Source organism: Sesamum indicum, linkage group LG2 (genome assembly GCF_000512975.1).
Source record: "Sesamum indicum cultivar Zhongzhi No. 13 linkage group LG2, S_indicum_v1.0, whole genome shotgun sequence".
Taxonomy (NCBI): domain Eukaryota; kingdom Viridiplantae; phylum Streptophyta; class Magnoliopsida; order Lamiales; family Pedaliaceae; genus Sesamum; species Sesamum indicum.
The window spans coordinates 8,637,695-8,663,452 of record NC_026146.1 but is presented as its reverse complement, the minus strand read 5'-3'; the positions used below and the strand labels follow the sequence as shown (position 1 = coordinate 8,663,452).

The 25,758-nt window shown below is 33.1% G+C and overlaps 1 protein-coding gene across 1 annotated transcript; it reads left to right on the top strand.

Moving 5' to 3' along the window:
• Positions 15,093-16,715, top strand: LOC105155619 (gamma-glutamyl peptidase 5). Its single transcript, XM_011071514.2, has 4 exons — positions 15,093-15,501; positions 15,879-16,043; positions 16,164-16,331; positions 16,484-16,715. The coding sequence occupies exons 1-4, from the start codon at positions 15,175-15,177 to the stop codon at positions 16,604-16,606; spliced, it is 783 nt and encodes a 260-aa protein (XP_011069816.1). The 5' UTR covers positions 15,093-15,174; the 3' UTR covers positions 16,607-16,715.

Here is a 25,758-nt window from a genome sequence, read left to right as displayed (position 1 = left end):
TCCTCATGTTTTTAGAATCAGCCTGGACTGGCCGGTTCAGTGCCCGGGTCGGGCCCTGGGGTCAAAATCGGTGCAATAAGAACCAGTGTGAGTCAGATAAATTCAATGAAAATCAGTGACTTAGTAACTAGTCAAAAATTGATTTTTCCCCTTTTTTAATAATGTAATAAAAATATAAATTATTGTTAGATTTAAACTTTTTCATATTTATAGCCTGAAATGCTTAAACTTGGTTTATACTTTTCAAATGTGGGACAATAAACTTGATTAAGTGTTTTTACATTTATAGTTTAAAGTGTTTAGGTTTGACTTATACTTTTTAAATGTGGGACAATAAACTAGATTTTCGTTTTCCTATATTTATATAAAGTACTTAAATTTGGCTTATATTTTTTTCTCTAATCCTTTTTAACCTTAAAAAAATTTGTGAAAGCACTAATTGTTATCCCTATTTGATTCAAACACATGCAAGTTTCAAGAGTTTGTGGGGTTTTAAATTTTAAATTGTTATTAGTTTGAATTTTGATTTAATTTGATTCCTCGAAGAGGTCTGATGATTTTTTATTATAAAATAATTATAGATTTTATTTATTTAGAAATTATTGTTATATATAAGTTTAATCAATTGATATATAATGTAGTGACATACTACAAATATATATATACATATATAAATATATTTCGAGTTAATCAATTTTTCAATTCAATTGGATTCGATTGATCGAACTAATACCGATTCAATTTTCAAAACATTGATCCTCCCTTCAAATAACATGCAGCCTAAACCTAGTATACCCCACTAAATACACTAATTGATCTCATTAAAAAATAATGTGTAGTATAAAAAAGAGAGAAAAAGAACAAATGATATGATAAGTTTAATGCACCACTAGCTAGGCTTACTCTCCAAGCGATCAAAGCATAAGTATCGGATACCCTTATTTGTATTTTTATTTAAAAAAAATTAGAGAAGAGAAGTTCTATGTGGTGGAAAGGGGAACAAATCAAAGTCTTATTTTCTTGGCTGCCTAAAGAATATATTGAATTGGAGTATGAGTGGATTCTTGATTCCATGTGTGATGCACCATGCCAGATTCCGTGGAATTTTTGACACACTTATATTGATCGTGAAAAAAAAAATTATATTTCGATTCTCGTATTAAGATTTTTTATTCTGTTTTGATGTAACGTAATGATATCACATCGACGTGTATATTGTATGCGTTTTTATTTTGAAATTACTATTTAGCTTCATTGTGCATTCTGATTATAAAACGAGACACGTATTGATTGGGTATTATTCTGATACTAATGTGTGCTAAAAGAATCCTGTGCAACGGTTGTCGTGTAATTTATTGTTGGGGGTAGCCAAAAACAGGACGAGAGAAGATAGTCATTTTATGAGATTTCAAAGAATGGATTCTGAGTCAATTGAAGCTGTGGAAGAAGCTCTATGCATGCCTTTAAATAAAAAGAGAGGGAAAATTGTCAAGGTAGGTGCCTAACGACCTTTAACTAACATTTGCTAAGCTGGCATCTAATCCATCTCATCCACAAGGGCTAACTTACACAAAGGCTATTCCACTTATAAAGCACGACTTAAGGCATAAAAGTAAATATTGCAACTCTCATGACTTCACCAATCAAATTACCTATAGTTATTAATTGACAGATGATGTTGTTGTTGCTGTTTCTTTTTTTTTTATTATAAATATTATTTTGAACAGTAAAATACAAAAAATTATAGCAAAAAGTTATAAGTGCGTAGTCGAACTCAAGTTGTCTTTGCTAAAAGGTTTCCAATGCCGACCATTCATCTCATAAGTTGATTTTTTTTAACTGTAGTTTGTACGTGTATTTTTTATTCAATAATTAATGAAAAATGTACGAAAAATGCACGTGGGACTGGTAATAGCTCCTTGATTGAAAAAAGCAAGTGCAGACTAAAATTAAAAAATGGCCTAACATATAATGGGATAAAATGTAACAAAATTGTAACAAATAAAATTAAATTGAAAAAGAGCCTAGCATATAATAAGACAAATATCTTAATATATTATGTATTAAATGGTTTTCCTTACCAACAGTTTAGATATTTCAATGAGATGATTATTTAATAGTACAATTGTAAAAAGAAAATTGGTAACTGGGGAAAATTTTATTTTTGGTTCCACACGATAGAAGGTGTTGTACTTTTGGTCCCACACGATAGAGGGTGTTGTACATTTAGTCCCACACGATAGAGGGTGTTGTACATTTGGTCCCACAAGTTAAAAGATTGTAGCAATACTTTTGACCAAAAATATTATAAATTTTTATCCTATCTGACCAAATATGTCATAATTTTTATCCTGTTAGACCAAAAAAACTGCAACTTTTAATTTTATCGAACCAAATATATTAAATTTGTAAGTTATATGATAAAAAATACAAACACCCCTATCATATGGGATCAAAAGTGCAATTTTTCCATTGTGACCTGCATGGTGAAAAAAAGAATTACTGTATCTTGTTGATGAAATACGTATGCACTATTTTTGTCCAAATCAAGAATTTCTTGGTACGGTATAAAATCTGAGAAATATTCCACAACCAAAATTTGCCAATTGCTGCCCCATAACGTCTATTTCAAGATTTCACATCAAACCAACACGTGATTAAATGGCCATGATTGATCCATACCGATTTTTATGACATTAATTAGGGTTTTTTTCCTATTGATTCATTTATCAATCGAAACAGACGCCCGTATGATGTTAATTTCAATGGTGTTTGCAATACGAGGCCCCATGATTTTGAGGTTTTGAGTTCAAATATCATTAATGTATGAAATATTATTTTATTTTAATAGTAGGTATTAATCAAATATAGTTATTTAATATTATTGATTAACATATAATTGATATTTATTAACATAAATATTTGATATAGATGATTGTAATCGACTTATTCATAAACAATAATAGTTAATTGTTTTTACTTTAAAAAAAAAAGGGATGTTTGCACAATCTTCTGTGTTGTGGAGACAATAAATTGTAGAAAAATATTGTAAAATTAGTCTTAACAAAAAATTAGGAGAATTTGAAAACATATATAAATAATGGGAAAAAGAGTTGGAGTGTTTGTGGGGAACTTATTATTCAATTTTACCCAATAAGCTTGTGGAGAAGAAACTTTTAATTTTTCGTTTAAATGAGCTTATTCAAACAGTTCAAATTAAAATAAAACATGTAAATCAAAAACACTGTTCTCAATGTTATGTTCAACAAAAAACTTATAAGCACTTAAGTATGAGCTATATTGCAAACACCGCTAATTTAACACGTCAAGCTTCAATTTTTTCTTACATTCTTGTATATTTTGTATGTAGGCTAAATTATCTTTTTGGTCCATAAAGAAGACATATTTTTTTATTAGTTTCACGATTTATTGAATTTCTGTTTTGATCCCATTTTGTTAAAAAAAAAAGTGTCTAAGTTAGTCCTCCACAACTTTTACTGTCAAGTAGTCAAATATTAGTCTAATTACGTTGTCTTTATATATTTTAATATTATAATTATTTTTTTTGGCTTTTTTGTTTGTTTAATAATCATGAACAATACAATTAATACTATATATATTCTCAATTTTTTTTTCCAGATGAACGTGAATATGCTATTACTTTAAAATTTCATCATGGAGGCACCCAAACAATAATTAGACTAATGTTTGGCCACTTCTACCGTTAAAGATTGATGGTAAAAGTTGGAGAGGGACTAACTTGATTTTTTTTAATAAAATGGGATCAAACTAGAAATTCTGTAAACCGTGGGACTAATAAGAAAAGGTGCCTTATTTATGGGATTAAAAAGGTAATTTAGCCTTTTTTGTATTAATGTATTAATTATTATCAAATCGACGTATTATATAATTTGCTGATGACCCTTCTATTTAAAAAAAAAAAAAACTATATGTGAGTGCAATCAAAATTTGAAGGATTTCATATAGGTGGAATATAATTTGCATAGAGTGACTATGCATTAACCATTAAGCAATAAACTCTCATAAGTAGTGTGGAGAGAATACAATGTAGTCCTTTTCACTCTTTTTTTATGCAAGATGCCCCCATTCTTTGCCAATTTGAGCATTTGCATCTGCATCTGCTGGATTTGAGATAAAAAATACCTTCTTTCACATATTCGTATCACATTCACATATGTATTATATACCATCGAAATATAATTTAATTATATTTTTAAAATTTGAAAAAATACACATGTCAAATATCACTTATTGGTTTAACATCAATATATGATACGTGTGATAGAAGATTGATAAGAGTGAAATGTGATCATTTTGCTCATATTTAGGTAAAATTGTACTTTGATCCCACACTTTACAGGTTAATAGTTTTTGTCCCACGGATTAGAAAACGTTGAAAAAATGTGGTCCCAACACCTAATAAATTTGGTCTCACTGGATTAGTACATGGGACCACATTTGCAACTTCTTTCTAATACGGTGGGACCAAAACTGTTAATCCTGTAAAGTACGAGACTAAAATTACAAACTTTCTTATTTTATGGGACCAAAACTGTAATTTTGCTTGATATTGAACGTTCGGGTAGGAAAAAATATTCACATAAATTTGGAGAATAGAATCCGAAACCAAACCTACACAAATTAAGGAAAAATTCAGGGAAACAAGATTGTTCAAGATGCATGGTTAAGTCACATGACAAACAATATTTGCATATTCTCAAGTAGAGTAGTACCATGGAATTTTCACTTGAGATGGAACGGAATGGAATTGGAATTGGAATCATGTACATGTACATGATTCTAATTTAAAGTAAGAATCTCATCAAACATTGAGATTCTTTTATTCTTAAACCAACCAAAGCGTGCATGGAGGACTGACTTGTAAGGTTGTACATTACTGTAACTCATATTGGAACACTTTGTGAATAGCAGGAACGAACAAAAAATTATTATACCTAAACATGATCCAAAACATGACGAAAGTTGGCAAAGACGATTACAGTTGGGAACGGTTTTCATGTATTAATAAGTTGGTATTACAACAATCATTGCAACAACGATGCAACGGCTATATTTTAACGGTTACTTTACCATTCCTCAATGTGTTCCTACGACCTTTCCTGGTTGTGCCTCAATGGTTATTATTGTGTTTCAAAGACCGTTACAATCACCGTTCCATATTTTCTTATATATATTTTTCGTTATCTGCATTTAACCTCACTATCTTCTTTCATTTTTCTTATGTTCTCTCTATTTTCTCAATCTCTCTCGAATTTTCGTTGATCTCTCACTATCACTCTAATATTTTTCTACTCTCGTTCGTCAATCTCTCAAATTTTCATTGATCTTTGAAGTTATTTTGATCAGGTAACAACCCCTTTTTTGTCAATTAAAATTCATGCAATACTTGTTAATTGGTTATATTTGATCTATTTTTGTCAATTAAATTTAATGTATAATAATATGTATGTATATATATGTGGGTAGGACTTATCATATTGAGACAATTGAGAAAATGGATATAAGCAAAGAACTTGCCGAGGAGAAAGGTTCTTACGCTGAAGTTTGAGGATGGAGTTACTGCATTTATAAGATTGGTCGAGTCTCAACATGCATATATGGACTGTAAGCAAATTAAGTCTCCATGTCGGAAGTGCAAAACTGAATTTTTCAAAATACCAGACGAGGTAAATTTTTTGACTTGTATATGAAAGATTTTATGGCCGAGTATTATCATTGGAGTTCCATGGCGAGGAGGGGGTGTAGGAGTACTTTGAGGCCGTCACTCCGCCCCCTCTACAGGAAGAGCAAACTCTCGTTGCTCATGAGAATAAGAGTACTAGTACGTAATAGGGTGATGCGGCTTAGATGAATTGGGTACAAAGAATGATCTTTTATGTCGTCGGGCTAGCCTTCTAGTCTAATTATAACCAGGAGAGTGTGCTTAATGATGGTATGAGGTCATGTTCTACTAATATGGGGCCTAATTCATTACGGTTGGGGCCCATATGATTATGATTACATTTGTGCATGAATGAGTTCGCACCGCACGGGTAGAACGGTCGTACATATTCATATTAGCCCGCTATACCTACACCGTACAATCGTTTACGAGAATGTGCAAAAGTTCTGAGTATATATTCCTAATTGGTGATGATACCCAGTCCTTCCAACCCGAAACGTCTCATTGATGTTTATCTAGACCCGTTGATTGAGGAGTTGCAGAATTCACGGCATGTGGGTGTACTAACGCACAACAATGCAAAGAACGAGACATTCACGATGTGCACCGCGTTGATATGGATCGTGAACAACCTACCCACTTATGGGGTGGCGTCTAGATGGAGTACTGCTGGTGTTATGGGGTCTTAATTTTGTGTAGATAGCACACAGCCATTCCATTTGAAGAACTATAGGAACGCGTATTATTTTATCTGTCACAAATAATTCCTCCCCTAGAACCATATCCCTACCACAGAAATAACAAAGCATTCGCTAAGACCGAGTAGAAAGGAAGGTTGTATGTTCGAGATTGCCGGGAGACGAGATCCGCGATTAGGTTGTAGAGTTCAGTCCTGCAGTTGGGCCCGGCTACAGTAGGTCAAAGAAAAATGTCTTCTATGAGCTCTAGTATTGGGGACGCATCTGATACGGCACAATATTGATGTCATGCACATTGAGAAGAATGTGTTTGATAATATATTCAACTACAGGTTCCACCACTATCGTCTGATGCTTCCGATGTGGGGGTAGTAATGTTCTGATCACCCCCACCACCAAACACGACTAGACCTTCAGCCGCCACACATAATCCAAATAATGTTGGACCATCAGTTGCTATATTGGCAGTTGAGGCCGGACAAGCTTCTGTCCCTCCAGCGGCTGATCTTGCCCGCCCGTGGGCTGTTCCAACAGCTCCAGCACCAGCACTAGCACTAGCACTAGTCCCCCCACCATCAGCGCCCCAGCATATCAGCCTCGATGACGATAGGTAAATTTTTTTATTATGTTATTTTGAAAATCACTAATTAACATAACCTTTCAGTTCTGATTGCAAATTTCACGAGCGCATCAATGCAGTAGTGCGAGGGCACTTTTCCCACCCTTGGAGATGTTTGAGGCATGTGCTGCCAAAGTACCAGTTGTTTTGGTTCGAGAGCCTAAAGGTAATGTATTTTTAAAAGAAGTTGTATTATCGTATAATTTAAATTATTTTTTTAATGTTACTAATTTTATTTTTGATATTTTGTAGAAGACCTACTGGTGGGATTGTGACGACGAGTCCATATTTCAAGTCTACCACATGTGGTCACGCAAATTCATCCAAAAACGGTTCGTCGTCGCCTAGAAAGAGCTGGTCAAGCCACTTTAGCTGGCCAACAAGGTCTAGCGCTAGCTCAAGTTATACTAGACCAGTGTAAACTATTAGAATGGGTCCGCCAAGAATAAGGCCAACCGAGAGGCTAACCCCGCGACGTCCTCTTCTGTACATTGCGAGGGATCTTCCTTTGTTGGCATGCACAAGAGGAAGATGGTAAGTAATTTAGATTTTTTGGAATATTTTATCACTATTTTAGAAATATTATGCTAATTGTTTGATTCTTATAGAGGAGGCAGAGCTCGATCGGCCTGAGAAGCAAATGACAGAATATTGCAAAAAGAAGGCTGACGACGATTGGAGTGGTTCGATGGCAGTTGAGGTGGTTGTACGTATAGTACTAATTTAATTTTTGTTTAAAATAATTTTTGCATAAATTTGTAATATTTTTGTTTGTTTTGTAGAAGCTGTTGGAGGAACATCAGCCTTAGGCTGCGGCCATTTACCACTATACCTTGGTAGTGATGACCGACCAGGAACTGTGGCTGGTAACGATCGGGGGCAAAAACAAGGGTCGTAAAGTCAACTTTGATTTTGAGGCCCATGTCTCCAACCAGACCTACACATCACCATCGACGCCGCCACCCCCACGGCAGAACATGGAAGGTCAAATGGTCTGGTTAGAGACGATAATAGTCGACATGATGGCCATGATTCCATGCAAGCCGACACCTTGACTGGCGGACCGTCACAGCTGACTGCCTCCAATAAGACTCCAGCACAACCTCCGATAGACCCCCTACTCCTAACGATGACGATATGGACATTGCTGATGAGGGGGGTTAGATTAGTTTTTTTAAAAAAGAAAATTGTAATTGGATAAATTTTTAATATATATAATATTTTTCCATAATTATCAATATTTCGTAATGTTCATTACATTCTATTATTTAATTAATTAAACTAATACACATAATTAAATTTAATTATTAATTATAAATAATATATTATTATTTAATAATAAATATTCTAAAAATATTTAATTTGAAAACGATATAAGAAACTGTTAAAAAACTGTTACAATTTTAAAAAAAAAAAAAAACCATTCCAAAAATAATTACTAAAATATTTCTAAAAATGTAACCCCAAAAAAGAACAAAACCGTTACTAGGCATATTCTAATTCAAATTAATGCATATTCTACAATCTGTTCCCAATGGTAATCTTAAAACAGTTACAAAACTGTATTGCAAATAAATGATAATCTGTTCGTAAGGATATCCGAAAGCACGAGCAACCTTAAGTTCCTAAAATCGTTCCCAAATATATCACTTGCATACCATGACGACCATTCCAAATTTATTTAAATAGTATTCCAATGACCGTTTTAAAATTATTACGAATTTTTTTAAGCCACCGTTCCAAAATTTATAAAATGTATTTCAAATAAGGAAATCATACTTTTATATTGACATATACAATTAGGAAAGATCATACTGCATGTGGTACATATACTGTTCCCACAATTGGAACGGCTATGCTAAATTGTTCCTAATTATTACAAACACCACTTATAAGGACGAAAGAGTAACCATTTCAAATATCATCTAATATTAATTCAGCTAATAATAGGCCATTCCAAAAATTAAATAATTCATTCCTAAATCTAGTACTACAAATCTCGCACTTTTTTGTAGTGTAATATAAAATAAGTAAGTGTATAACGATCCTTTGATAAAAAAGTCTACACCCTTAGTTATATTTAATAGCAAGGGGCAATTAAGCTGCATTTAATAAAAAACAGGGGAAGGGTTTAGCCTATTTTTAAAACTGAAGGAGTTTTTATCTGAATTTTCAAAATACAGGGGAATTTTTATGCATTTAAGCTATATATACCCATGTAAATGAGAGTTTCACGGTCATGTTAAGGTAAAATAAATAATAGCATAAATTAAGAGTAAATTACAACGAGCTCTTTTGAGATTTGTCATAGCTACAAATACTCCATTGTTATTTGAAAAATTATAACTATCTCCCACCTAAATTATAACTATCTCCTTATGACAGCTCATCATAGGAAGGTGTTTGTTAGAGTTTTTTTAGTTTTCAAGAGGGATATTTATAATTTTTTTAAATAAGAAGGGGTATTTAATTAAGACAAACATAAAAAAAATCCCTCGTAATAGAAATTAAAAATTTAATAGAATTAAGGTTGAAGACTAAAAATTATAACTTTTAAAAGTTATAAAATGCAATGTAGTGCATACAAAAAGAACGCAACCAAAATAAATAATAATAATAATAATATTAATAATAATAATAATAATAATAATTAACTTGTTGAACGTAAATTAAAATACAAAATTTTCAAAATTGTCAGTAAGAATGTCAGCGAGACAGCTGCGCTTACTTGTACTATCAAAATATTAATCTTATTACAAATAAATGTAAAAATCAAACTTCTAACCTCAACATTACTGTTTTTTTATCACTGATATCTTAGTCTAATAGTTAAAATTGAGATTTCACAATTAAATTTGAGATTATGAATCTATCTATATGTGAGTGTTTGTTTCACTTTATGTGAGTATTTATTTCATTTTATATAAATCTATTATAATTTATTTTATAATTTTTAGTTATATTTGTGTGTTAATCGAATTAAAGTATTGTCCAACTACTCAACTTATTGAAATATTTTATATAATCATATTATTCTTGGACCTGAGTATGTGAGTACAGAGCTAGAAGAGCCTAATTGCAGGGCAGCAAGGAAGACATTTATTGTATTCAAGCCCGCATTAATATACCCAGAACGCTTCCTTCAATTTCGACCCCAATACTAATTTAGGTATCGAAAGGTCTTATATAGCTGTGGACTTCCCAACAAATCTAACGATCTGTTCTTTTCAGGTCTCAAATATTGTCTGAAGGCTTTCGAAGTGACTAACAACCTCGATTCAAATCACATATATTATTGCTTCTATATATATATTACTGCTCTTTTCCCCGATTGTACGTTAATCGTAGCTTAAGGACAATACGTAAAACAAAACTTGGTTTGACAAAGACAACACACTAAGATATTCATATGAAAAGGAAAAAGAAAAAAATGACAGGAGTACGTGATAAAATTATCTCATGGGCCCAAAACAAAAAAAATAAAAGAGACAAGAAGATATTACTGCCAAAATTTGTACATGTTGTCTCGACAGAGATTTTAATTTAGACATGTAATAAATGAGTATGAACGTGAACCATACGCTGATTATTGATATATCGAATTGGAAAGCATATGAAATAAACAAACCAAAACAGTAGGGCCTCGTTTGATTCATATAATAGAATTAAGCATAGTAAGATTGAGTGAGATGGAATATGGAATAATAATTAATTTTTTATCATTCAGTATGATTTGATGAAATGTGATCTGTTATATCCCATGTGATATTATAATTTGCTCTTTAATTGAAGAGATTACAGAATTTGATTAAATATAGAAAGATCATTTAAGGGTATTCTTTTTCAAGTTATTTTTATTTGAATATTTTAGTTTGTGAATAATTAAAAAAACAAAACTCTCAATATATATTTATTGAAATACAATTCTTAAAATAAATATTTTTGCAGGGCCTTTCACGTCAAGTAATTAATTGCCAGCCATCATTAACCAAGTTATATATTCAATTATTATGATGTTATTCTATTCTTAACATATTATAAAAAAAGTTAGAAAAAATAATATTTTTTAGTAAATTTATAAGATTCAAAATATCTTATTTTGAGATTTTATAAGTTTTTTAAAGAAAAAAGGGAAAAAATCCGAATAGTCCTCTATTTATATCCTAAAATTGTTTTGGTCCTTTAACTTTGACAATATTAATTTTAGTCTTGTATCTTTCCATTTTGCTTAGATTCGGTCGTTCAGCCAATTTTATGACCATTTTGCCCCTTTTGGTAATAAAGCCTAATAGTCCATTTTAATGCTCTAAAAATGGCCCAATATGCTTCTAAAATAAATTAAAACCCTATAAATTCATACCTTACTTCGACCGCTCTGTTTTCGGGTTCTCTAAGTCCTTGATTTTACGGACTTCCTCCAACCACACTACCGCAACAGATAAATCGCAAGCACTTGCCTCATTCAGTAACAAAACAACACAACCCTATATTGTTTCCTACCTTAGGGCATAAAAGGGACTCCAATGGACTTAATAGAATTTTGAACAAACAAGTTGAACAGAAGCCTTACTCTTTATTCAAGAAATATATGGAATATTATATAGATATTATTCCTCCGTTGGAGGAGACAACTGTTTAGTCTCTCATGGATAGATGACTTGACTCATTGGGAAAACCCCCATAAACTGCAAGATTAAAACACTACAAAAGATTGAAAAGACTCAGAATTCTAATGCTTTGAAGAGTAGGACAAGTTTTTCTGATGATCCCCCACTACTTGATTGCATCTTTATTTATAGGTGTCCGCGGACTTCAAATTCGGACTCCAAACTTATTTTTTGATGATATCATTGCATTCGTCATTATCTTGTCTCTTTCGAATGACGTTACTGCGTTCGTCATTGCTTCGTCCTCTCCAGCTGTTGGTTATAATGGCTTGTTGGTCATGTGATTTTCAGCTGACTATCCTGCTTTGCCGACTGTTGGCATTTGTCACTTTCTGCCGTCAGTCTTATCCTCATTCTTTTACATTCTTTAATTTTTTATTTCTTTATGTAAAATTTTTTTCTTTTTCTGTTGTCCTGGTCTGATTTGGGTTTATTTTGTGTGACCCGAATTTTTATCCCGAATAGGGGCTTCTCTTGTTTTTCACAGGAAGGGCATAAATTATTATGCCATTACCCAACATGCAACATGTTGCACGTCTTCATTCTTGTTGCTTCGATCGCCGACAACTTATTCTCCCAAATTAACATCATCTTCTTTTCGGATAAGCTTTCTGCGAACTTAATGCTTTTTTAAAAAAAGTACAGAAAAAAGGAGGACGACAGCTGGAGCGTGCCGAGGGCAGCTGATGTGGCGGTAAGTAAATTATTAATATTATTTTTTTATAAAAAAAATTAATTCTTGATTAAATGTACTAATAATTGTGTTTGTTTTTGCAAGAGACGTTCCAGAAGCTGATAAGGATCGTCAGCCTTAGCCCATGCTCGAGGACTATGATGCCCTGGCCGAATCGGAGGCCTTGGTGGCGACGACGGAGCAACATATATGGTTGGCTGTAGTTGGGGGCAAGAACATGGGTCGAATATTCAGCCTTGGTTTTGAGGCTCACGTCTTTAGTCGAACCTTCACATCACCATTGCCAAACCGACACTTCTACTACCAAATCCGGCCATAGAGGACCGCATCGGCTGCCTCAAGAGGATGATGGCCGACATAATTGTATGGACATCACTGACGAGGAGGGGTTAGATTACATTTTATTTTTTTTTTAATTTTTGTAACTAGATTATTTTTCATATTAATATAATATATTTTTAATCATTCTTGTTTCATAATATTTATGACATTCTATTATTTTATGTTTATTTATTTAATTAAATTCAAAATATAATTAATTAAAAATTTATTAAATTAATGTAATTAGATATTAAAATTTATTAAATAAATGAATAAATTATAAAATATAAAAACATTATAAATTATAAATAAATTATAAAATTAAAAAATTAAGAACAATTTTAGTAATGGTAAAAAAATATTACAAATTTAAATAAATGATCGTTCCAAATACCATTATTAAAACAGTTCTAAATACGTATTCCTAAACTGCATTGAATGTTCCAAATACCATTGTTAAAATCATTACAGGTAAGTGTTCCTAAATAGTGGCTGACCATTCCTAATACTATTGCTATTTCAGTTTTAGGTACGTGTTCCAAACTAAAAAAGACCGTTCCTAATATCATTACTAAAACAGTTTTATATACGTATTTCTAAATAAGACTAATTATTCTTAAAACTGTTGCAGAAGACTGTTTTAAACAAAAATATAACCGTGCCTAAAAACATATTGCAAAATTGATAAAAAAAACCAGGGAAAAGTATTATTTTAGTCCGCTAAGTATGCCTAATTTTAATTTTAGTCCGGTAACTATGTCCATTTTTGTTTAGATCCAGTAACTTACGAAATTGCTTACTTTTAGTCCTTTGGCAGATTTTTGAACAATTTTACCCATATGCAACTTTTGAAAGGCAGTTTTAGTCCATACGCACTCATAGGGGTAAAAATTGTCCAAAAATATCCCAAAGGTCTAAAAATAAGTAATTTTCTAAGTTATTGGACCTAAACAAAAATAGACATAGTTATCGAATTAAAATTAAAATTAGGCATATTTAACGGACTAAAATAATACTTTTCTCAAAAAACTATTCCAAAGACCGTTTCTATATTTATCACCAATTCAAATAAAAATAAATTCAAAATTCAGGCACGAGTATTATAAAGACCGTTCCAAAGTAACCCGATAAAAATAATGTAATCATTCTAAATTTCATCATAATAATTTCAATAAAATTTTAAAGTGCCCGTCTAAAATAGGAATGATCATGTATAACCATTCATAAATATTTGTAACGCCATTAATACGGATGGATGTCCAACTGTTCCAAAAATCGGTCCAAATTAGTTCGATAACTTGCCGACCCTTTCAAAATAAAAAAAATCGTTCCTAAACCAACCAAAATCCCGCCTCTTTTTGTATGTAAGTCTTCTCCTATTGTATCAAAATAATAATAATAATAATAAGAATTGACTTTGTAAAATTGTGGATGGCCAAACGCTTCAAATTCTGACTTCCCCCAAAATGCACATTATCACGTTTAAATAACCAACAAGTGATTATATATAATAATTGAGACTGTCAAACGCCTCTAAAATTAATCATGATTCATCAAAATTGATTTTTATATATAAACTGTATTTCTCTTCCAAATGTAATTATATTACATTTGTTGTTGCATTCAACGCCACATGAATATTAAAATTGTATTATTTATTTTATTTTTAAAAAAAATTATGCCTACAATATGTATATATAATGATCATTGGAATCGAAAAAATGCAACAAATTAAATTTCAATAATTACAAAATCCAATCGTTTTAGATAATATAGGCCAGTGGTGGAGTTAACATTCTTATCATCATAATTCAAATTTAGAAATTATTTTTAAAATTTCAATCGTTGAGTCAAACTCAGCTAATTAAGGAACAAGAATGGAAATTACACCTGATTGAACAATTCTTTCCACGTAGGAATAATATTTTTTGTTCCAGTTAGGAATAAAAATGAAACCGCGTTCAATTAAAAATTTCCTGTTTTTGTCTCTATCGGACAGCAATTATAGAAAAGAGACAGAACCTACACCAACCGCCAATTTTAACTATTATTTTCTTTTAAATAAGCACGTGAATATTTTTGTTCTATTTTATTTTTTTTAATAAAATTTAATTCATTACATCATTTAATATATTTGAACTCAAGATTGATATCAACATATCGATAATTTAAAATATTCTTAAAGAAAATAAATAAACAAAAACCTACAGTAAAAGTAGGCTATCCACTTAATAAAATTTGAATTTACAGTCTTTTTTATTATGAAATATCAATTTTATCGCTCGAACAAGGCCTTGTTGGCTCGAGTTAGGCACTATTATTCCCATCCTTTTTCCTCCTATAAAAAGGGTTCAAACCCTATTCCAAACCATACCAACCTGCCAAAACAAATCATCCATCTCCACTCTTGAAAACCCGTTTTACCAACATCAACTTTCACACACAGTACACACACTGCCAAGCAAGACACAATGAAAGAAATGAAGGTCCATGGGGAGAAAAGATATGCACTTCTGCTAGCAGCAACGGACTCCGAGTACGTGAAGAAAGTCTATGATGGATACTTCAACGTGTTTGTGGATGCATTTGGGGATGATGGGGAGAAATGGGACTTATTTCGGGTAGTCGAAGGCGAGTTCCCGGAGATCGATGAGCTCCATAACTATGAAGGTTTTGTGGTTAGTGGGAGCCCTCATGATGCTTATGGTGATGAGTATTGGATTCTTGAACTTTGCTTTCTCTTGCAGACTTTGTTTGCCATGCAAAAGAAAGTTCTTGGCATTTGCTTCGGTCACCAGGTGTGCTGGTTGAATCAATGTTTGAAGTTCAATTAAGTTTTTAGGTATATATATATCACTACAAGAAAATAGGGTATATGAGGAAATTTTCCGTCTCTAAAATTTAGTCACACTGGTCCCAGTACAAGTGCAGTGACGAGAAAAAAATTAGAGTCAGAAGTTTCATGTTTAAAACCCTACTTTTCTTTAGTGAATATATATATGTGATTAAAGAATTTGAGCTAATTTGTGAATTTAGAATTAGGGTAAATTACAATGACCTATCTTGAAGTTTGGTATAATTATTTGTAATTATTCTATATACAGTACTTTATCCAAAAGTCTGGAATGTATTGACTGCAACTTATATAATTACACTAAATTGTGTTGATTTGCAGGTCTTATGTAGAGCTTTGGGGGGGAAAGTTGCAAGATCCCATAGTGGTTGGGATATCGGAGTTAGAACGGTGAGCCTTACGGAGGATTTCTACTCGTATGGATTATTCAATGGACTGGATGAGATCCCTCCAACTCTCTCAATCATTGAGTGCCATCAAGATGAGGTATATACGTACAACCTTAAATTTGATTTGCATGTGTTCCGGTTGACACTCAGAAAGAGGGCTACTGCGTGTTTGTGTCTGAAATTTGTTTGAAATACATATATGATTGTTTTAACACAGGTGTGGGAGGTGCCTGAGGGAGCTCAGCTACTTGCATTTTCTGATAAAACAGGAGTGGAAATGTTCACACTTGGAGACAACATCCTAGGAATCCAAGGCCATCCTGAGTACACCAAAGACATTCTTGATAATCTCATCGATCGTCTGCTTTCCAACAATTCCATTGAGGTACGTAAAAGTAATCTTAGTAATCTCATACAAATTATAATGATCTTGCCCAAAATCGGCGAACCCTACTCTAAAATAATACGATGAATTGATTCTTGATAAGGGTTTTCTTTGTACTAATTTTTCTGGTCTCGATTGTGGTTTTACGACAGAGGTGTTTTGGTGAAGAGAAGAAGTTGCAGTTGATGGAATCAGAACCTGATAGAAAATACTGGGAAAGGATTTGCAAAAGCTTTCTCAAGGGTTCTTGGAGTCAAATACCTACATATTTTTGAGGAATTTCCTTTTTTTTTTAGCCCTTTTTCTTAATGGGATTGTTACTTTGTGTGCAAAAGTAGTGTAAGCTAGCAGAAGAATATATGTAGGGGATATTGCATTTTGTCATCCCATAATTTAGTTTATGTATATTCTTACTCACATTACTTCCGGAACTCTGGAAAATAGTTCGTAATTTAAGAAAACAAAAAATGCAAGCAATTCCTTATGATATCGTAATTGAGCAAATTACCCTTTTATGAAACAATAAATAGCAATTTACCTTCCTATACTTATTAAAATACAATAATTTACCTTCTTATACTTTTTAAAATGAAGCAATTTACCTCCCTATATAAGGAGGTAAATTGCTTTATTTTAAAAAGTATATATGGGGGTAAATTACTAGATTTTTTTCATAAAAAGGTAATGTGCTCATTTTTGATATCACAGGGGTAAATTACTATTCACCCTTTAAAAAAATTATCGTTTTTATTTCTCTTATCAAATTCCATCCTTGAGAAAATATAAAGTAAAAAAATACGTGCAAGTTATATGATTGTTTCCTTTCATTCTAAAAGATAACAACAACTGCATGTGATTTTTTTTTTTTTTCAATTTTCTAACATAAGCTAAATAAATTGACTGAATTTGGAAGTTATGGCAATTCTTTTCAAGTCCAGTGAGTAATGGGTTGAGAATGTACGTATATCTAAATTATGTAAAGAAAATGACAATTTTTCCTATACATGAACTCCAAGCCAACTTCCTGGCCGGGGATAATTAAAAAATATAGGTTTAAATGTATTTTATTCCAACAATTAAGATTATTTTGATGTTTTTATCCTTTAATTTTTTAGGGCAATATTTTGATTTTGTATTTTTTTTATTTTCATAATTTCATTTGTTTTCCTCGCTGGAAAAATATATATTGTGTGCATCTCACGCTACCTTTTAAGAATACGACTGCTATTCCTATTGGCTTAGTTTTGTCACAATTTAATCTTTTAACTTTTTAGGGTAGCATTTTGGTCATGTATCCTTATAACTTTTGCGATTTCCCTTTTTTTTTTTTTTTTTTTTTGCTGAAGTTCACTCTTCGTGTCGGTGGAGGTGAACTCCAGCAACAATAAGGATTAAAATCACGAAATTTAAAAAATGACAGAACCATAATAATAACCTAAAAAATTAAAAAATAAAAAGGCAAAATACCTAAATTATGAGATTAAAAATACAACAATATAAATATGGAGAAGTTGTCTGGCCCAAATGAATATTGATACGTGCAAATTGCACAGGCGACGCAGTGGGCGTGAAGATAATAGTACTATATGTGAGCAATTAGTTGAAAAATATTCGAATGAGGCTGCTTTATTTAACCTACATGGACCATTAATATTCATGAGGAATCCCGAATATTATTATATTCGATGCGTCACGTACACCTAATATTAAAGAGATACCAATGTTGAGGGCAGAATTAATTACATTTTTAGTGTCATAGAATATTAGGTGGTCGAACGAATTAAATATATTCTAGGGTTTATAATTTTTTTAAAATGTCCCAAGTTTGAAAAAATTATACATTTTCTAAACCTAAATTCTGTTAATTTTTTATCGAAGGAAGCTGCCATTCATTTCAAATTTTGGAGGGAAGAATAGAGGTTGAAACTTTCATTTTCATCCCCACTTTGATGTCCTAGCATTTTTAGTCCCAAGCTTTATAAAAGTTCTACGATTTTTTTTCAAAATTTTGATTCTAAGTACCTTTGAAACATTTTGTTTATAAATAGTGGTGGCGATAAGATTTGAATGATTTTTTTTTTTTTTGACCTGACTCTTATACCATGTTAAATGATTATTTTTATATAAAAAAGTTTAAATTATTAGAGAAAATAATAATTTAATATTAATATTTTAACATCATATCCTATCATCTCATTCACAAAGGGATTAAAATATTGAGCGACAACCTAGTATGTCTAGGGTAGCACCGATTGGCTTTCAAAAAGAAAAATTCTTATCAGCATCAAGTTTAAATGGATTAAGTCAAGGAAAAATGGCATCTCGCTCCCCTAAATTTGGACTCTTTGGCACATATCCCCTCATACACCAAAAAAGTTGCTTGACACTCCAAATTTTATACCGTTGGAGCACATTGTCCCTTGGAATCTATTTCTGGCAAGAAATGGCTGCAGAAGAATATTATGCACTCCGGTGGTGATTTCTTGCCAAAAATGGAGTATAGGGGGGAATGTGCTCAAGTGATATAAAGTTTGGGGGAAAATGCAATTTAGCCCTGCAATTAAAGAGAGTGACATTTTTTGTTCTGTACGAACTGATTTTTATAATTTGGTTTTATAATTTTAAAATATTAATTATTTTCAGATTGGAATCCCAATTTAATTGTGTCATATACAATTCACATACAATTTTCTAGCTAAATTGGCTGAAATGGGATTAAATTGCAAAAATTAATTCATGAAAAACCAAAAATGTCATCCTCCTTAATTACAGGGCTAAATTTTTTTTTTCCCCGATAAAGTTTGGAAGGTGAAGCCATTTTTCTGGTGTTTGAGGGGAGTATGTGCCATTTTTTTTATTTTTGGTGGTGGGGGTGACATAACATTTACCCTTGAATTAACCACATAAAAAATACATTTATTATGTAAATAGTTCGAATATGACCAAATCAATTTGAACTCAATACAATTGTCCTACGTCATGTCATGAATAAACCCCAAAAAGATGAAAAATATGCATGCCTTAACTCTAATATAGCAAAGAAAATAATATTGAACCTCACAAGTCCGTTCTCACTCTCTTGTGTAGAACTCCCATGGTGGAGTTGAAGGTTTTCCTTCTTCCTGCAACCTGCAATCGCCCTCATCTACCATACCATAGAAGAAGACCACCAGTTTTCCTATCGGGTTTGATGAAGAGAGTGGATCGCACTATAAAAAAATGTGGAATTTATAACAGAATGTACGGTAGCTCCAAAATGCACAGCTTCTCTTACATATTTATAACAATTAAGATGTTATGACGTCATGTCAGGACTGACAACAATTTAAGTTATTTGTAACGGCCGAAACCATTTAAGAAGCCGTTACAATATTTATGTATATGTTACTGAAGTTAGGACAGTTATCATTTTGTACAATGCTAGTCGTTACTAATGTTGTACAAAAAAATACTACAAATTTATAAACTTGAAAATTCATTACAAAACCCGTTACGTATATTTGGCCGTTACTATTGTCAAGCTTGCCAAATTTGTAACGGTTCGTGGAAAAAATGTGAAGCTGTTACAAGGACCGTGTAAAAAATTAGGAGAAAGTGCATGTTGAAACCGTGTTACCTTAAACCGTGTGAATATGGACGACTTTTTTTACCAAATAGTATTATAAAAGCCGTTTCGAACGTGGGCATTATAATGGCTATATTTTTTTAACGGCTATATTTTTCATTCCAAAGGTCGTTACAATAGCCAGTACAAAATAGCTTAAGTGTGTTGCAAGTTGTTTTTATTTCATTTTATTTGTTGCAGAATTACTTATTAACCACACACACTATCAATATCTCTTTGATTTTCGTGCATACACACTTGATCAGGTATATTATTGCTTAACGTTTGGACCCACAACTGCTGATCTCTTAAGTTGGTTGATCAGGTAACAACAACTAATTTAACCCTTTTTAATTGTGTAGTTTACTTATTAGTTTTATGATGTTTTGATCTTATATGTTATGTATTCCTAATTAGTGCAATGTAATATTTATAAATTTATAGGTTGAAATATATAATTATATATATATATATATATATACGTGTGAATATGCAGTGATATATCATCTTATTACAACAACTGAGGAGATAGGTGTGTGATAAGAACCTCCTAGGGAGAGTAGATCTTACACCGAAGTTTAAGGATGGGGTTAAAACTTTCATAAAATGGGCCAAATGTCATCATAGACATATGGATGAAGACAAAATTAGGTGTCTTGCCGAAAGTGCAAAAATACAAAGTTCAGAACACGCGACGATGCCAATTATCACTTGTGTATGCGAGGATTTATCCCAAAATATTATAATTGAATTTCGTATGCGAGGAGAGGTTGCAAGAATGCTTTGATGCTGTGACTACCCCTCTAATGCAGGAGGAGCAAACCCCAGCTTCTCATGAGGGTAATTATTATTCAACTAAGGTCATGAACAATGGATGGTTTTTTATGCAGTCGGGCCGAGATATTATTCTTCTTACCACGATAGTGTGACGATGGTACAAGGTCCTGTCCTGCTGATGCCGGTCCTAGTTCATATTATAATGGCAGTGGCCCCTAAGATTATGTGTCAAGATTGGAAGACCGATTTTATGATGTAGTGCATGTTGCCAAACAGCCATTGTGGAATGGTTGCACCCAATCTCAATTGACATCTGTTGGTGAATATCAAGGTGGACGGATATATTTCTGAGCGATCATGTGATCGAATATCCCGGTAGGCTAATAAAATATTGCCCTCGGTCACACCCTGCCAAGAGATTACTATAGCAAGAAGAAGTTGATAAAGTATTTGGGTTTACCTGTTGAGATGATTAAGGCGTGTAGGACTCGCAGGATCCTGTATTGAAAGGACAATATCGATTTGGAATACTGTAAGTTTTGTGGAGATGCTAGGTACAAACCGACGCGGGAGTGAGACCCCTGCCGCAAGAAGTCCTCGTATGCTGTTCTTAGGTACCTGCCACTTACTCCCCGTCTGCAGAGGTTGTACGCTTCAAGTGCAACTATAGAGAACATGACGTGGCATGCCACACATCAGACAGAGTAGGGCTTAATATGTCATCCTCTAGATGCAGAGGCTTGGAAATATTTTGACCGAATATATCCTGATTCTACAGAAGAGCCTCATAATGTTCGGCTGGGCCTTTACACAGACGGTTTTGTGCCGCACGGGCAGTACAGTCATACTTATTCATGTCAACCTATTATCATTACACTGTACAATCTCCCCCCGAGTATGTGCATAAGTTCTGAGTACATGTTTCTTACGATAGTGATCCCTAGCTTTTCTAATCTGAAGCCTCTACTCGATGTATATTTGGAATCGTTGATCGAAGAGCTATTGCGATTGTGGCATATGGGTGTTCGACGACATTGTCACGGACAAGGCATTCAGTATGGGGGAGGTGTTGATGTGGACTGTAAACGACCTACCCGCCTATGAGATGGCGTCTAAATGGGATACCGTTGGTATTATAGGGTGTTCAGCTTGTATGGATGACACACGAGCATTCCATTTGCAGCACGGTAGGAAGGCGTGCTACTTTCACTGCCATAGATAGTTTCTTCCTACCATACCTACTGAAGGAATAAGAAAGCCTGCACAAAGAATCGTGTGGAATATAAGGATGCATGTCCGAGGCTGACAGGAGAGAAAATCAGTGATTGGGTTGCAGATATCAATCCTGCAATTGAAATGCCATTTATACTCCCTTCCAACTGTGGTAGAGACACAAGTTGACGAAGAAAAGCATCTTTTGGGATCTTCCATACTAGGAAACGCATATGATCCAACACAATCTTGATGTCATGCACATTGAGAAAAATATGCCTGACAATATCTTCAACACCGTGATGGATATAAAGAAAAAAGTGAAGGATAATTTAAATGCATGGAAGGACTTGAAGATCATTTATAATCAATCGGAGCTTGAATTGGATGAACGGAGACCGAACCCTACGCCTGAAGTGGTCTATATACCCTGACGAAGGAGCAAAAGAAGAGGATATGTGCATGGATTTGTGGACTTAAGTTTCTCAATGGCTATGTGTCTAACATTGCCCGTTGTGTTGACTTGATGGAGTTGAGGATACACGGCATAAATAGCCACGATTGTCATGTATTCATGCAGAAATTGATCCCAATTGCCTTTCGTGAGATATTTTTCGAGCATTTATGGAGCGCATTAGTAAAGGTGAGTCTTTTATTCCAGAGCATTTGCTCGACCACGCTTGATGTCACCAAGCTACATGAGTTGGAACACAGTGCTGTCGTCATCATGTGCAACTTTGAAAAGATATTTCCTCCATCTTTCTTCAACTTAATAGAGCACCTCATTGTTCACCTGCCACACGAGTCTCGCATGGGGTCCAATTGCAATACATGTAGATGTACCCCTTTGAAAGGTTTCTATGTGACTTGAAGAAAAAGGTGAAAAACAAAACCCATGTCAAGGCATACATTGTCGAAGAAATTGGATTATTCTCGTCACACTACATTGAGCCGGACATTCTATCCTAACGAAGCTTACCTCGTAGAAACGATGATCTCACGAGCAACGAAGATAGAATTCAACGGTCTATTTTTAACCACTCTGGCTGAGCTAGTGTGACCTCAAAAAAGAGATAGCTTAGTGGTAACAAACGCCACATAATCGAGACATATATTGATCAAATGTGAAATAATCACACCATATTATGAGTAAGTTGTTATTTTCCAACATCGCAATTTTAATATACATGTTAAGTGTATATATGTATTCATAATTTAACTAAATTTCCCAACAGGTCGTTCTTGAATGAACTATACCAACACTACCATTCAAACGATCCAATTACTGATAGACTTGTATCGATTGATTTTAAGAATTGGTTCAAACGGCGTGTAAGTTTATGCATTTTTTTAATAATTGATTATATTATAACTGTATGTTGTGCTACGTACAAAATTGTATAATATATGAACGTGCAAATTTATCCCAAGTTGAACGACACGGACAACGAGCTCCTTAAGTATTATTATTGGGTTCGCAGTGCAGAGGTGACAATGTTCAATTGTTACTTTATGAATGGTTATAATTTCCATACGGAACGTCACAACGTGGGTAAGTCGAATATGAATTATGGGGTGTGTTTGAAAATTTCATCTTATACAGACGAGGACAACAACTTCTATGGGATAATCTAAGAGATCATTCGATTGACATACCCGCTTATTCCAAACATGCACATCATTCTGTTCAAGTATCATTGTGTCGGTCCAGTAAGAGGCATGAAAGTATACCTCGTTATCGCCTCATTGATGTAAACTTCAAAAAGGTGTACCAAAAGAATGAATCATTCATACTAGCACAACAAGCAGTACAAGTATACTATATTGAGTACCCAAGTATGAAGAGAGACAATGCGGATTGGAAACCAAGGCTCGAAGAGCAGTTTACGAGTCTTGATAGACTGATATCACATATTAGCCGGAGGAAGTCGTACCAGCCCCTGAAGTTGCTATGGACAATTAGATGTACGGTCTCCATGAACCCGATGGTATACAAATCTTTGTTAATATTTTGGTTGCACAATAGCAGGGTGCAGGTACATCACGAATGCAACATGTTCTAACTGATAATGAAGAAGATGATGATGATGAAAAGAGCCTCGAGGACTATGAGACTGATGAACATGAAGTTACATAATCTAGTATTTTGTAATAAAATATTTCAATTTTTGCAATGCTCTACTAAAAAAATATAATTATTTTTTAAACAAATTATTTATTTGGAACGGCCAAATATTAAAAAGACAGTTACAAAGGTTGTTATAATGTATGGCGGGAAACTTTTGGCTCCATCTGGGAAAGTGGGGGAAAATGAACTTTTGTGACACCCAAATATTACAAAAGCTGGCCCACATAATATTAACAGCGGCACAACAAAAAAAATTTGGTGGGATCCGTTGATTTAAAATTGCCGTTACAATACCTGTTCCAAAAGCCGATATTATCTTGAAATTGTAGAATCGTTTAAAAAGCCATTATAATACTTGTTCTATTTTAAAAATTTATGTTTGCAACAATGATATTTTAAAGTTCGAGCACTTGATTCATACCAAATTTAAATATATACAAGAATGTGTCCATTAGATTATATCTGACGGTATTATTTAAAATCAAATGGCCTGATTCAATGATACACCATCTTAAATGATTACTCTTATTTTCTGGATACAATATGTCGACATTCGTATACCAAATAAGGCTAAAATTTTGGCAAATGTATTTTACTATAAGTATGACCATATATAAAAAAATTGATCTAAATTTTGACGGGCCGATTAACCCATGCAGTTCAACAATGTAAGATGATAGTTACATCAATGTAATACTGACATTTATAAATATACAAATTTATTGCATACTGTATATCAATGTCAACTATAATTTTTTTTCCATGTATTTCAATTGTATTGTTCCACATAATGGATACTTTTCTACAATATTAAATTATTCAATATGATTTTTTTTTATATTTTAGTGAAACATAATTAATAATGTTTTACGAGTTGGATACTTCTGCCCTCTATGAAACATGGCGTACGACAATTACTAAACAAATGCGAGAAGTGTTAGAAGCATTCCTCTCTCATACACCAGCCCGCAGAGCCTCTCACAACAATGTTGTCACCTTGTCCCTTTGCACAAATGGGCATGGATATCGAGGGATCTTTCCTCCTAGCTCTTGGTCAAAGAAAATTCCTCCTAATGGCCATCGACTACTTCACCAAATGGGTAGAAACTGAGCCACTCGCTCGTATCATGTAAGCAGAGGTGAATGAAATATATATGGAAAAATATTATCTGCCATTTTGGACTCTCCCAAAAAATAATCTCGGATAATGAATGACAATTTCAAGGTCATAGAATACAACATTCGTTTCAAAGATTTGCATATCAAACAAAGATCACATCAGTAGCACATCCCCAATCTAATGAACAAGTAGAGGTTACCAACCAAATCCTAGTACAAGGAATTAAAAGAAAATTGGAAAGAGTCAGTAGAAATTAGACAGAGAAATTAACTAGTGTCTTGTGGGAATACAGAACAACCCCCCAAGGATCTATGGGAGAAAGCCCCTTTAGGTTGGTATATGGGACTAAAGCAATCATCCCTACAGAATTTGGGGTACCCTCCCATAGAGTCATGCACTTTTCTGAAGAATGTAATTTGGAGCTTTTGAAAGAAAACTTGAATTTCATCGAGGAATTAAGAGAAAAAGTTTTCATCCGCATACAAAGATACAAGAATACCATAATTAATACTCATAATAGAAGGGTACAATTTTTATTGAAGTAAGTATTTTCTTTAGAGTCTTTTGAAATATAATCTAAACTTAT

Bases quoted from the DNA above. Each gene is read 5' to 3' on its own strand.
- LOC105155619 (XM_011071514.2), top strand. From the start codon at position 15,175: ATGAAAGAAATGAAGGTCCATGGGGAGAAAAGATATGCACTTCTGCTA. The intron at 16,044-16,163 runs GTATATACGTAC...GTTTTAACACAG, and splicing joins TTGAGTGCCATCAAGATGAG to GTGTGGGAGGTGCCTGAGGG. The intron at 16,332-16,483 runs GTACGTAAAAGT...GTTTTACGACAG, and splicing joins TTTCCAACAATTCCATTGAG to AGGTGTTTTGGTGAAGAGAA.